The sequence below is a fragment of the Pistacia vera genome, unplaced genomic scaffold (genome assembly GCF_008641045.1).
Source record: "Pistacia vera cultivar Batoury unplaced genomic scaffold, PisVer_v2 Contig51, whole genome shotgun sequence".
Classification (NCBI taxonomy): domain Eukaryota; kingdom Viridiplantae; phylum Streptophyta; class Magnoliopsida; order Sapindales; family Anacardiaceae; genus Pistacia; species Pistacia vera.
In genome coordinates this window covers 1599310-1614640 of record NW_022196346.1, presented here as the reverse complement: position 1 = coordinate 1614640, position 15331 = coordinate 1599310, and the positions used below count along the sequence as shown (strand labels likewise).

Sequence of the window (15331 nt, the reverse complement as noted above, 5' to 3'; positions counted from 1 at the left end):
AGCATTTTGAGAATTCAAAGGATGTCCCTTTGCAGAATCAAAGTTGAAGTTAAAGCTTGAGATATGTTGGTTAAAACTAAAGGAGATGATGATGAGTTATCAATTCACTCAAGTCGTTTCGAGAACATAAGAACCACTAATTTCTGATTCAAAACAAATAATTAAAAGGGAAAAGAGAGGAAATTACCAGTGTTTTGAAGGAAAATCAGTGTTGAAGCCGATAATTTCAGAGAACCTAATCAGAGGAAGATGACGATCAACTATTGGTTCTCTGTTCTTTGGAGAAGATGACAATAATCTATTTCCTTCTTCAACATTGTCATCTGATGAAGATGGTTTGGTAGAGACTTCAATTTGGGACAGTCATGGAGTTCTAAGGTCTGAAGAGATGGCATGACTGTAATATCTTTATCTCCTCTCTTTGTACTCCCGTAATTCCACTCTTCCCATTCTTCCATCCCCGAGAAGTATAGAAATTTCAGTTTGGGAAACGCAATAATTGATGAAGATGATGACATGGCAACATTCTCTATTCCCAAAAACTCATTACCCACTCTTTTCACACTCTTCATTTCATCTATCCAAAGAATTTCAAGAGATGATAACTTACCCAAAGGAGGCAGATGTTCACAGTTTACACAAGCCCAAAGATTTAACCTTCTCAATTTGGTCAATGACATCTGAAAGTTCTGTGAAGCCAAAAACGGAGCCGTTTCACCTGAGTCAAAACGGGGTCGTTTTGTTTAAAGCCATTACCAAGTTTCAGCCGTTAGATCAAGACAGATCCAAGGGCTAAGAACTGCTGATGACTTAGTATATAAAGAAGCCCAACAGTGACACTTAAGAAGAACGCGTATTTTGTTATTCAGAGAATTAGGGTTAACGAAAGGGATACACTCGGGCTAGGGTTTGTTCTCTCTGATTGAATCTTTCTGGGTTAGTCTGCTTTGAGTGAGAGAGGGTTGAGTTTCCTTCTAGAGGCTGAGTTGTCCTCTGTTTCTTGCAGATTGTAGAGGGGTTCTGGAGTGATTAGGCCATAGTGGGTGGTAGTCTGTTTGAGGCAGACTTGTAACGGTGTTCTTCTTGTATTCTTTGACTGACTCATTAGTGCAGTGGGCTTCCAGAGTTTCGGAGCTCAACGTGGATGTAGTCTATCCAAGATTGGATAGACGAACCACGGTAAAATTGTGCCTTGTGTATTTGTGTGTGATTTTCTTGATCTTTACTTGTTTGTGTTTGACGGTGATACTGCATTGATGGTGGTGAGATCACAGCCATTGTTCTTTACAATTTGAAATTCAAGTGAGGTGATTGAAACGTGAGAAATGGTCAATTACTTCAAAATGGCCACCAACTTTCGAATGGAGTTTTGAATTCTTTTTCAGTATTACTGGAAGAGTGATGCTATGGGACTAACGGATGAGTACTAATCGTGTACTAACTAAATATAGTACGGGTACCATACGCATAGTACGTACTATGTGTGATTTTAACAAAGGTTAGTACACTAGTTAGTAAATCCTTTAACGCAAAGTTTATTCTTACTGGAAACATTTTTTTTTTTTTTTTTTTTTTAATCATGAACGTCAGCCAAGGTTTTGCTTTAGTACTAACAACAAAGGCAGAGGTTAATCAACTTATAAATTTTGCTTTAACTTTTTATAGTGCCCTTACTTTTTTATTTTTATTTTTTCTTTTCTTTTGAAATTTTGCTTTAACTTTTTATAGTTTCCTCTACTTTTTTTTTTTTTAATCAACTCATGAATTTAAACATATATTTTTTTATAGGAATTCTAATAAACTTTTGACAGAGAGAGTTAATTGTTGCACTAATTGAAGTGATGAGTATTAATATTAATGGAGTACAAATGGTTAGATTACAGCCTTTTGTTGTTTACAATTTTGGAATTCAAGTGGGGGTGATATCCTGGGTTGAATCCGTGTTTACGTAAACTATTGAAACGTGATAAATGGTCAATTGCTCCAAATTGCACCAAACTTTAGAAAATCAAATGGATCGCATGGTGCCCACTGCTCTGCTCACTAGAAAATTATTTTCATTATATTAACATACATCTTAAACTTTATGCCAACCCAAAATTTAGAAGCTATGTTTGCAGTTTCGAGATTTCTAGTTGACTGACTACAAAATTGTTGATTTCAAGTATTTGTTTCTTAAACTTTCTTTTGTATACCTTAAAAAAATGTATGATTTTTTGAATTTAATTATTCTGTTCACTAACCTATTGTCTAAAAACATGAAATAAACTAACCAATAATATAAAGAAAGACTAAAGAAACCTTTCCTGGTGACAGCAATAATTTGGTTTAAATATCATTATTATTCAACATGGAGGAACATAATGGACCCTCCACTGGAGAATTTTTGCTTTAGAACTAATCGACAAAGGCAGACGTTAATGGGTCCTTCACTTTTGGAATTTTGCTTTAACTTTTTGTAGTGCTCCTTACTTTTTTTTTTTTAATTAAACATAGATTTTTACATGATTTTTTTTGTTTTTTTTTTTGGGTGGATTCTAATAAACTTTTGACAAGAGTTAATTTTTCATTAATTGAGGTGATAGCAAGATGAGTACAAATGGTGAATCACAGCCATTTGTTCTTTACAATATGAAATTCAAGTGCGGGTGATATCACGGGCTGAATCCGCCTTTACATCAGTTGATTGAAATGTGAGAAATGATCGCATGTGCCCGTCTGCATCTACAAAATTATTTCCATTATGCTATATACATCTTAAACTTACAGTTAGAGAAGACAAAGGAATCTTTCACGTGATACTGCTTCAGAGTGGCAGACTCAAGGGAACCAAAGGGAATTATTATAGTTACAAAGGACCAAAACTTTTTATAGTATCAAAGCAAAACTAGTCACAAAGCAGGCTTAAAGGTTTTCCTGGCCCCTCTTCCAAAAATTCGCTACAACTTTTAGAGTGTTAGAGAATCTCATCTCTTTCTCCCCAAACTCAAGTGGTTCAGCAGCAGTAGTTTCAACAACTCACGATTCTGCTTTGTCTCCACAGATCTCCTCTAATTAGTTTAACATTCAAAGTTTGTTCGATCTCTTCCTTGTATTTAGACATCTCTCTTTAGTAAAAGAGTTCATCTCTCATGTATATATTGACCAAACTTGTAAATCAAATTACAATCAATATTTTATACTCTCTCCTTGTTAGAGAGTACCCCTTCATTTTCGGAAACTGGGGTTCCCTTGTACCTACTGTCGGCCACATTTAATAAAAGACCATGGAAAACCCCTGTTTTCTCTCTTTGTTATGAGACTTGGAAAAGATGTAGGGTCGGTGGATTAATTTGTGATTATGATCTTACTTACTCTTTAACGGTCTCGATATTGCTGAATGTTTGGGCTTTTCAATAATTTCCAAATTCAGTTCCGAGTTCTTTTCTCGATATTACTCCAAATTGCACCAACTCGAGAAAATCGCATGTGCCCGTGTCCGCCATCACTTTGAAAATTTAATCATTATATTATGTACATCTTACTTTATAGCACCCAAGATTTAGAAGCTGTGTTTGCGAGTTTCCAAGATTCTAATCGAATGACTACAATTTATTGTTCCAGTATTTATTTTTTAAACTTCTTTCGAATTGTTCACCCAAGTGAGGAATTATGATACTGGTTTAAATTAGTTATGGGAGAACGATAATTTCCCCCCCAAGTTTGGTAAAACAACACTTTCCCACCCTTAAGTTTCAAAATTACACTTTTCCTCCCTTTGCTAGGTTATGTTATTTTTCGGTTAATATTTTACTAAAAAAATAAAAATACCCTTAAATATTTGGCTTTATATTTTTTAATTAGCCAAAAAATCAATATTAAAAATTCAGAAAAAGAAAAAATAGTTAGTTCCACCTAACAAGTTAGAAATATGTGATGGTATTGTTTAAAGTTAAATAAGCTTAACATTTATTTATTTATAATGTCATCAATATCACATCACTATTATTCGATAATCTACTAAATTTGTAATGTTTTTCATTTTACTAAAAATAATGCTATGGTATTGTTTAAAGTTAATAAGCTTAACATTTTTATTTATAAGATCATCATATCATATCACTATTATTCGATAATCTACTAAATTTGTAATGTTTTTCATTTTACTAATAACATAAAAATCAATATCCTAATTAATTAAATAAACAAAGAAAAAAGATATCTTTACACTTAAACTAATAATAATCGGTAAAGATTTTGACTTAACTAGATTTTAATTATATAAACTATTAAGGGTATTTTTGTCTTTTTAATAAAATATTAACAGAAAACACTAACAAAGCCTGACGAATGGTGGAAAAGTATCATTTTGAAAGTTGACGGGTGAGAAAGTGTCATTTTCCCAAACGTTGTGGGAAAATGTGGTTTCCGCTTTAGTTATTATGGTCACTAACCTATGGTCAAAAAAGAAACGAAATAATTATTAATCGACTCTTAGATCAAGCAGCTTCAAAACAATCAAGGGTGCGTTTGGTTTATTATTTTGGATAGGATTTTGGGATAATATTGAATATTGAATATGGGAGTATTACGAGGTAAATTTCAAAATTTATAAAAAACCCCCTAAGTTTGCTAATTTAATACACCCACATGTAAAATGACAAAATACCCCCCCCACCTGCAGTGCCAGATCCCGACCACCACCGTCAGAACTGCCAGAAAATCGCGTTATACACAGACCGGTCAGATCTGTTTTTGATAATTTTTAAACTTTTTTTCAGGGTGTATTTGATGAAATTAATACCTTATGGGGTATAAAAGTAATTAAAAAAATAGGGTAATATTTCTAGAATAATATGTCAAACTATTTGGAGAATAGGATTGGGAATAGGGATAAAAATAATAGCCAAACATGGCCCAAACTATTATAAAATCAACGAAATAAAGAAAATGGATAAAATAAAAGAAGCACAACAATTCATATGTTTGCCTATTTTGGCTACTACGTCCTGTAATGACGTGAAAAAGATTTTTCACTATTAACAAAAGAGTAGAATGGTCCAATCTTTCTCACAAGTTATAAAAATCCATATTTATGGGGTTTTGAAGTTAGATGTGAAAGGTAATAGATGAAGTTAATCATAAGATGTTTGTTAAACTTTGAACTTGACAATGAATGAACATTGAACTACGTCATGTGAAGTTGGATGAACTTTAATGAATGCCAAATCCAACTCAAATCACTGAGTCAGAACCGTTAGTAACTATTACTTCTTAAAACTTGAACTTGACAAAGAATGAAATTCTTGAAACAGGCACTTCCTTCATGCCAATCAATACCTACAATACAATCTGGCTAGCTAGTTTAGACCGATTTTACAGTTTGAAAACAATAGATACCTTTTTGAAGATTTTCTCTCACAAAGGTATTAGAAAATAGGTATTCATGGGGTTGTAACGTCTGTAAATCTGATGAACTTGAATCATAAAACATGTTTTTTAACTGATTCCCTAAAAAAAAACTTCAAAGTCATCAAACAACTTTTGGTAATCTGACTTGTTTCAGCTGTAGCTGCAACTCTGGGGTGACTCCCACTCTGGAATTTTACGGCTTGGGTAAAAATCCAGGAGCTAGCTACCATTGTAATTAAGCTAAAACTATCCATATACTGATACTAAATTAGAATATCGACATGTATATGAAACCAAGAGCAATGCTATTATAGAAACACTAGTACCTACATTATCGGAAGATGATCATTTTGCTTTCAATTTATACAAAAGCAATTCGAAAATTCAAGACCGTTCTCTCAAAAGTCAGAAACAAACTCATATAGATGTCCGTATGATGTCCTACGGCCAATTACCTTGTCCATGGCGTTTCGATGCATAAGTAACAATTGTTTGCAGAAACCAATATGGTGAATTGATGGAACCTTTACATCGCAATGTGCTTGATATTAACATTTCTTCACAAGATATGTATTGAGTCATAACTGTTTGTTGCAGCTTGAAAAGAAAAGAAAAGAAAAAATAAAAGCTGACTTTTGAGTAAGAATTTGTACAAAATTATAGATACAAGAATATGTAAGATCCCTATGGCCAGGTTACCTGGTCCTTCACATCCAACAACATAACATGGCAAGCTATGGAACCTTATCAGTTTTAAACTCAAGTGGTGCTTGATATTCAACATTTCTTTCAAAAGATGTCTCCACTAAAGGATTTCCTGGTTGCTGCACGTTGAAAACAAAACAATACAAAACTTTAGCATGAAATAACTTCAAAATAAATACACAGAGTCACACATTATGAAGTTTAAATTCCACAGTAAGTGCAGAGGATGTTAAAACTGATTTTTGAGTATATGTGTACATACTCAGTCAATATATTATATAAGATTCCCTGTGGCCACTTTACCTAGACCATTTCTCGTTCAACAGCATTAAACCCAATTGCAATAGTTCCACAGTTTGGGAAACGCAATAATTGATGTAGATGACGACATAGCATCACTTCTATCCCAAAAACTCATAACCTACTTTTTTCCCATCATGTTAAAACTAATCTAGAAGAGTTGTCTTTCCGATTTCTCCCATCCCTACTATAGAGATTGTTGGGAGACTTGTTGACGACTAGACTCAACAAAAATTCTACTATTCAATTCTTCTCTTCATCTCGTCCTAAACCTCTTACATCAATGGCAAAGGTGGTCTTTCCATGCTACTTCTTTGCTACCTTAGAATTGATTTATGTTGAACCTCTCTCTCTACGCAATAGTGCCTGGTTTTTACATCTAATCATATCTTGACAACAACATCATAATGCAAAAATCAATGGTCCACAACTGAGTTAGTAAGAATGAAATCTTACCTTTTTCAACTTAGAAGCATTTCGAGTTCTTATTTGTAATTTCTGACTTTGAGTTCCACACATCCAACACATCGTCTAGGAGCTTGTCTAACCAAACTCTCACCATTCTCCTTCGCTTGGCGGTCCTCAGCATCAGCAAGCACAGTTGAATGGCCAGGAAATTGCTCTGAAGCTTCTCAACTTCTGGTCCAGCTCTAATCATTCTGATCCCTTCCTCCTCCTGTTGACGAGTGACTGAAGCCAGTTGTTTTAAGAGAATAGAAAATGAAAGAGACGGTTCATAGTTCAAGTCCACAGAACCATGTTTCACACATCACCTGATAGAAAATGTTAGTAGATTATATACATATACTTTGGTCCTTTATTAATAATATATGTTTTGAAACTTCGAACCTAGAAAGATGAAAGTTACTGAAACAGAACAGTTCCTTCATGAAAATGAGGTCTAGCATACCATCTGGCTGGCTAGCGTTACATACAAAAGTATCTGCAACTTTCTTCTGATGACCAAAAGGCATTATTTTATTGGTTGAGTAGAAAATGCTATTAGATAATGTACATAAACTTCACTTCTTTATTATAATTATATGTTTTGAAACTTCTAACTTGAGAAACATTGATTGAACAGAGCATTTTCTACATGCCAAAGATACCTGCATTTTTTTTCTTATGACCACAGGCCTATTTTACTTGTTGAAACACAACTATTGTAAAACTAAACTCTGTGGCCTTAAACTGCAATACATTATTTATTTTGTGAGATGGATACATAGACTATGATAATATTCCCAAATTTATCAAGTCAGCTAGGGATGTTACCATGAAACAACAATTTCTGATTAATTTTCTCATATTATAGACTGGTCGATGCATTATATTACTAAATCCTGTGATTTATAAGGTATAACCAGCAGAAAGACTAACTCTAACAAATTGATCTTTCAATGGTTTTGTCTCAGCATCATCCAGTAACTTAGTAATTCACAGGAACAACACACGCACTCTCTAGTTATCAATTCTCCGAAAGAGAGAAGCAAAGAGCATACATTTCTTAAAGTTTCACCAGATTGGCCACATCTGAAATTCTCTTTTGTATGCCGAGAACACTATTCAGCTAAGAAATCAATATCATCCCCAGTAACATCAAAACAGTGATACTGATAATTAGCGACAAAGATTGAAACTTACAAAGTTAAGATATAACACTCACCGAGTCGACCTCACTTACATCAACAAAGACAAATTGCTGGAAAAAACATGAGAGTTGATAGAGCTTTTTCCCAATGCAGTTGACATGACTATTTGCTGCAGTTTGAAAGGAAAAAAAAAAAAAAACAATTAGCATCAGCTACTTAATACATAACAAGACACCAGTACTTTTATTTCTTATCAAAAGTTAAAAAAATTCAGCTTGTTATAAAATTAACACAAGATAGGATCTAATTCCAATTTTATCTGCTTAGCTATGAAAAGAAACTATCTGAAAAGGAGAAGAGAAAAATCACTGGGAGTTGACGGCGATTGTAGCTGCTTGACAATTCCAAGGTCATCTCTTTGCACATATGCGAATCAATGTTGATGAAGAAGTGAGATCTTGGTTAGAATCTCGTGGAGATGATGAGATGGTATGGGATCTCGAAAGTTGTTGAGAAGGAATCCAGTGTTTGATGTTTGGGAATTCAGGTTTGAACTCCGAAGGGCCCTCCACTTTAGAAGTTCGCTTCTATATTCAAAGTGCCCCGGCCCATTATCTTTTTTCTTTTCTTTTCTTTTTTTTTTTCAATTTTCTCGGGAAAAAAAAATCCTAGACTTTAATGTTTTAAATAACCAATATTACTTGAATTCGAAATAAAGACCGAAATATATGTAAAAGATTATGTCCTTAAGGTAATTTATCGGTTGGAATTCTTTGTTAATTTTATTAATTCTGAGGAAGGGAATTTTTTTTAATTGTGTTGATAGATACAGATAAAGTGAAGATGTAGTTTATATTTTGTTTTGTGAAAATATTAAAAAATTCTAAAGTTAGGGTTAAATGAATTAATATGGAAGTAATTCTAGAAAAAGTACGTAGTTTAAGCTAAAGAATTGAATTTTCCATACTATAAACTCCTATTATTTTTCCTCTGCTCTGAGACACTGAAAGGACTTGGGGTGGTAAAATGAATTATTCTAGTTTGAATTAATTTAATGATTATGCTAAGAAAAAATTTCAATTTAACTTTTAAATACATAATCAAATTGAGAAAAGAAAATATTATAATAATGATCCATTCAATAGAATTACCTTAAGTATTGATACATGAGTCGAAGGTAGGTGAATCTGCTCTCACTGTGCTGGTTTTTACGGCACACTATAGGGTGAACTGCACCTTAACTGCAACTTTATTGTCGTGCGATTGAACTATCTAAGAAGCAACTTTGATAAACAGATTTTCTTTATTGAACTCAGAAAAAAGTCTCACAATAATCTCTTCTATTGATTTGTAAATGTATATAGTAGTGTTAGAATTTCAAAGACGCGCCTTAAAAGATATATGAAATTATATAAGATATATGAAATTATTATGATTCGAAACTTCTTATTTAAATGATTTTTATTCTTTGATGGTTATTAGATTCAGTTTATTCTTGGTTGAACAATATTTTCTAGTTTGTTCGTTGAAAGATTATGAGGCTGTTTGTTTTTATTTTTATCTTAAGTCTAAATGTAATTAATTTTAGTAGATGTTTAGTATAGAAGTAAATTTATCCAAATACAAAAATCTTAATCAATATAATTTTCTTTGTCAACAATATCCCTATTTAATTTATATAATTCCAATTTTAACAAAACCCTTATAAATTTTTATTTTTGGTCTTTTTATTTTTTTTAGCTATTACATTAAGCAAATAGTTATTTATAATCTATACACATTTTTTTCTTCATAATTTTAATTTAATTTTTTTTAACATGTAAAAAATAAAGTTACATTAATATTTAATAAGACAATTTATCAACACCCCGATTTAAGATGTTTACATATGTACAGTCAAACTACTTAATTAATACTCCTAATCAGACATTAAAAAAACAAACACTACGTAGTGTTTGCTTTCAGTTTATGCAGAAGTTGGGTGAGGCGAGATTCCTACTGTTCTGTGAAAGGCAGCCAATTGTTAAGAAGTCGATGAAAAATTAAAAATGAAGGAGGCAGTTCTTCTTATGATCAAAAGGCATATTTCACTGGTTGAAGCACACGATTATTGAAAAATAAAACTGTGTCTTTAACGTATACAAGATTGTTCTTTGAGATAGGATAATACATAGACCAGGTTATACATATTATAGTTCTGATCAAAGCTTATATTACTAAATCCTGTCCTTTTAAGTGTAATCAGCAGAACGGCTCAGCTCCAACAAAATTGATCTTTCAATGTTTTTGTCTCAGCATCATTCAGTAATTTAGTAAATCAAAGAGTAACCGGGGCAGTTTTTAATGCGCGAATGAGATAGATAATCAGTTGATTCTTGACCACTCTTAGTTAACAAGAAGTTTATTAATGTATTCTTGTCATGATCTCTTCCATAAACCTCTAGTAAATCAGAAGAGTAATAAGTTATTTCGTGCTCATATTGCCTAATGCCGCAGTCAAATTAAGATTGAATATTCTTTTCCATGTTTCATTTAGATCTTTTCTTGAGAGCAATTTCATGTGAAGGAAAACTTGCTTGCAACAAAAGTATCAGACGATATGCAGGGACATAACTTTTTCAAAACTTTGGATACGATTTCCAGTTTCCATTCATTTGTAATTCTGCTCCCTATGGTTCAGTGATCGAAGACATCATCAATGTCATATGACAAGTCTTTGAGCTTATCTAACCAATTTTCCCACACTCTTCTCCTTCACTTGTCTGCTCTCAGCAGCTTGAATGGTCTGCAGACTGCTGGTGACTTTCCCACTTGGTTAATGACGCTACCAGATTTTCTCCTCTTCAGTTGTTAGTGAAACCAATTGCCTCAAGACAGTGGAGACAAGCGCTTCAACTTCAATTTAACTAAAATTCCAATGATTAATTCATTGGTGTCTATCATCTTTCTTTATCCAATGTGTTTATCAACCCAATAGAAAGATATTCCAATTCAACATCCAGTTTACTATTACGTAACGAAAAGAAACCTAGATTCCAACAATTCATTTTCTTTCTTGAGAGAATATAATCAAAAGCTACAAATATATGCAGAAAATTAAAGATCAATGACACCCAATTTTTACGTGGAAAACCTCCCCGATGTGAGGAGTAAAAACCACGGGACCTTAGTCCATTAAAGTCTTTCACTATCCCAAAAATGGGAATACAAAGTTCTCTCTAGTGAAAACTAGAGGCATACAAACATCATAAACTTCACAAATCCACACCAACATCTCAGCAAAAAACAGGAAAAAATATCACAATTTATGGAGAGAATAATCTCAAAGACACAAAAACTGCAGTTTCGAGTTTACCCACAATTAACAGCCTTACAGTGCCTGGGTTTCAATCTACACCATTCAGAATGCAGAGTTGTGTCTCATGAACAACATATCCAAAAACCAGAACAAATGGACGGCAAACAGCTCCAGATCATGATTTGATGATGCATTGTTCACAGACTCAAAAACTCAGATTTTCTCTCTGTTTCTCTTTGTTTTTGCCTCTATCTCAAACATATATGGTGGTAGAAAGAATACGAATGGTGGCTGGGTAGAAGGGACAGCAGCTGGAGCAGAACACACACTCCTTTCTCTCGTTTTCGGCTGCTACATGATGAAAAAGAAGATGAAGATAAGTTTGGGTTTTAATTTGCAAATACACTTTGGTCTAACATGTTGAACTTCACATCTACATATGGGAGGTAACCAAGTAAAGCCCAAACCCAATATGTTTATAATTTTCAATCACTCAATGCCGATAGGGACGAGAGGAAAGATACAGAAAGCTTAATTCAAGCAGCTAGCTGAGTTTGAGATAGGATACATGCTGCCCAATCCAGACTACTCTTGCTATAAAGTAACTTTCATCCCGTTTGACTCTCCATCTACAAGCTTTACCACCACTCTGGATTATATCATTCAAGACAGGAACCTATCATGCGGTAGATGTTGTTTGAGAAGTTCCCAGAAAACAGAGTGATGAAGATTTGATAAAATAAAGGGTTCGCATTGATAAAACATTCAATTTGACTGAGCGCATGTTCGTGTCTATATACTAAATGTTGCTTCAGAACTGAAGAAATGGAGACTTGTCACATCTTGTTGCCATATGGTGTATATCTCCTTCAGAAGATACCTTGGTTCTGAGATAACAGGACATAACTTTAGAAGGAGATTACAATTATCATGACAGAAAATCATATATCTTGTATTTTAAGCAACACAGTTTTTGCACTTTGGAAACATATCTGAAATATGTCTACAAAATGCAGACATGAAATGATTTCTACTTTCAAACAAAGGCTTGAAACTTCAATCTTTCAAGAAACAGAATAATGACTAACTAATAAAACTTATGGAGCAATTTTTACTGTCATATATAACAGTCATTCATGCTTTTGGACTAACTTCTATTACCTACTTGCAATCCTACTTTCTCATTCATGCTTTTGGACTCCATGGTCTGCTAGACTGTAACATCATGACCGCAATTCACATAAATAATAGAAAACCTGAGTATGAATATCTAAGCACGGTGTTCCACAGGTATGTTAAAGCAGAATTGACTGTCCCTGACTATGAGCAAAACAATTGAAAGGTGAAATACCTAATCTAGTCAGGAAGTCATTGATAGGTCCTTATGCAGCCAAAACTCTAGTCAACCACTTCTCAGTTTTGATGACACAATTTAAGCAATATCTGTAAGTTAATGATCCCTCTTCAGCAATATTAATCACCACACTAATGTTAAGATGCTTGTTTTCTCTTTAAAATGTAATTGTTATCTTATCTTCACTATACATCAACTTCTTGATGACATACAACATCAATGTGTCAAACTGAATAGTTATTTTCAAGAGCATCCTGTCACCAAACACATCGACGAAGAAGTACCTGTTGGATAGACGCTTTTGTGTTGACAAAAGAAAAAAGGAGCTAATTCTACCAAGTTGTGTGGTACCCATTGCTTGACATTGATTCTTGAAGAAAATCATTACATGTTGAACTTGCTTCTGTATCAAGTGTGAGAATCACAAAAGATTTCAGTTATAGGAAAAAAGCCATCCAATAACTTAATAACCAAAAGATATTTGGAACAAACCATCATTAGCATAAAAGAATTCTACTTACTGGGAAAGGAGGAGTTATATCTATCATAATCTGCAGAAGGTGGCAATCCGTTTTTTTGGGTAAGAAATTGAGCAAAATCATGTACTATATCGTGCATCTTACAAAAACGTATATCAATATCATATTCCTCTTTTTGAAAATCTTGGAAGAAAGAATGCATTGCTAACGTTTCAAAATACTCCTCACCAACTAACTCCATATCCTTATTTGCCTCTGACCTTAAGTAACCTTGTGCCATCCATAACTTGATCAATACATCTTTCTTTATTTTATAATCCTTTGGAAAAATAGCACAATATGAGAAACACTTCTTCAGTCTAGGGGACAAATCATAGTAGCTAAATAATAGAGGTGGAAAAATCTTCTGTTCTACCTCTTTTAATTCCCATATTTCACTATTTAAGACACTTTCCCACTCTTCAGATGTTCTTTTAAAGCGCAAAAGACTACCTAAAGTCTTTACAGCAAGAGGCAAACCTTTACACTTTTCTACAATTTTTTTACCGATTTCTTCAAACTCTTCATTGGTTTTTCCCGAAAATGCAAGTTGACAAAACAAGGACCAACATTCCTTCTCAGGGAGTATCCCTAGTGAGATTATGTTGGTGGTTCCAATGGCATTTGCAACATTCTCCTTACGTGTGGTCACTAAAATTCTACTTTCTAATGATCCACACTTTAGTGTACATTTTAAATTTTCCCAATTTTCAGAATTTTCGGTCCATATATCATCTAAGACAAGAAGAAACTTCTTCCCTTCAATTTGTTGACCTATGTTTTGCATTACAGTTTCTAGTTCAACTAATTGGGATGGACTATTTGTGAGAGATTCAAGGATTGCCTTTGCAATCCTAAGCTCATCAAAAGGCTCAGAAACACACACCCATATTTTTTTATCAAAATGGTTATTCACCTTATAATCATTAAAAGCTAATCGAGCAAGAGTTGTCTTGCCGATTCCTCCCATCCCTACTATAGAGATTATAGGGAGGACTTGTTGTTGACTACTTTGACTCAAGAGTAAACCGAGTAATGAATTCTTATCTTTATCTCTTCCATGAACCTTTGTGAAATCAATAGCAGAGGTGGTGATTTGCCGTTCTACTTCTTTGCTACTCTCGGTGATTGTTCTAAAGTTGAACCTCTCTCTTGCCACAGCAATAATACCAAGTTTTCTATCAAGATCTTTTATCTTGACGCCAATGTCATAACGCATAACCAATGGCCTACAACTGAGATAGTGAAGAATGAAGGAACATACCGTTTTCAGAGAATTAGAAGCATCTTCAGCTTTCTTAATCTTCAATTTCTGAAGCTTGGTGTTCCACTCATCCAACACATCATCAATGTCATAGGACACGTCTTTCAGCTCGGCTAACCATGCTCTCACAATATTTTCCTTCACCTGGCGGTTCTCAGCATCAGCCAGCACAGCTTGAATTGCCCGGAAATTGATTTGAAGGTTCTGAACTTCTTGCTTAGCACCTGCAATCAAACTTATCCTTTCTTCTCCCTGTTGACGAATGATTGAAACAAATTGTTGCAACACAACCTCCACAAGCGCTTCAGCCATAGTGAAAGATGTTACGTAATTGATGAAAACAGAGATTGAGAAATTGAAATGGTTGGTGTGTTTATTTTCTGGTAACTGATCAATGTTTATAGTTAGAGAAAGACCAAAGGGATCTTTGACTTCAACAAATTTTTGGTGAGAGCAATAACTCGGTTTGATAATAATCAACAAATGGAGGGCCCTCCACTTCTGAAAAATTTATACAAATTTTGGCTCAGCCCTGTGACTTTTGACTAGCAGGTCATGTTATTAACTCTTGCATTTATGACTAATGAATTATTATACACGTCGTGGGGACCCTTTGAGTAGAAAATATCTTTATGTGGTGGCGTTTTTTAAAATAATTGAACGGTGATGACGCATTAATGGTGGTAACTGAGATCACAGCCACTTGTTCTTTACAATTTTGGAGTTCAAGTGAGGTGGAGAATAGTCGTATTCAATTAATAAATAGTCGTATTCAATTAATAAATAGTCGTATTCAATTATTAAGATGAGAAGAGAAACACACAGCTAGCAATGAAGAATATGGTTGAACGTTGCCATCAACTGAAAACCACTCAAATAAATTCCAATTTATGATTACAACCACCCCTT

General features: G+C 33.7%; 1 protein-coding gene across 1 annotated transcript; it reads right to left on the bottom strand.

Moving 5' to 3' along the window:
* Positions 1–260: 260 nt before the first annotated feature.
* On the bottom strand, positions 261–14734 carry LOC116106160 (putative disease resistance protein RGA3). Its single transcript, XM_031392503.1, has 5 exons — positions 13162–14734; positions 6956–7086; positions 6135–6215; positions 5847–5988; positions 261–718 (listed from the first exon to the last, which is right to left on the bottom strand). The coding sequence occupies exons 1-5, from the start codon at positions 14732–14734 to the stop codon at positions 261–263; spliced, it is 2385 nt and encodes a 794-aa protein (XP_031248363.1).
* Positions 14735–15331: the final 597 nt, after the last annotated feature.

Coding starts and splice junctions, on each gene's coding strand:
- LOC116106160 (XM_031392503.1), bottom strand. CDS start 14,734: ATGGCTGAAGCGCTTGTGGAGGTTGTGTTGCAACAATTTGTTTCAATC. Junction 7,087..13,161: donor ATATAACTCCTCCTTTCCCA/GTAAGTAGAATT, acceptor AACTGGCTTCAG/TCACTCGTCAACAGGAGGAG. Junction 6,216..6,955: donor CCGCCAAGCGAAGGAGAATG/GTGAGAGTTTGG, acceptor TTCAACGTGCAG/CAACCAGGAAATCCTTTAGT.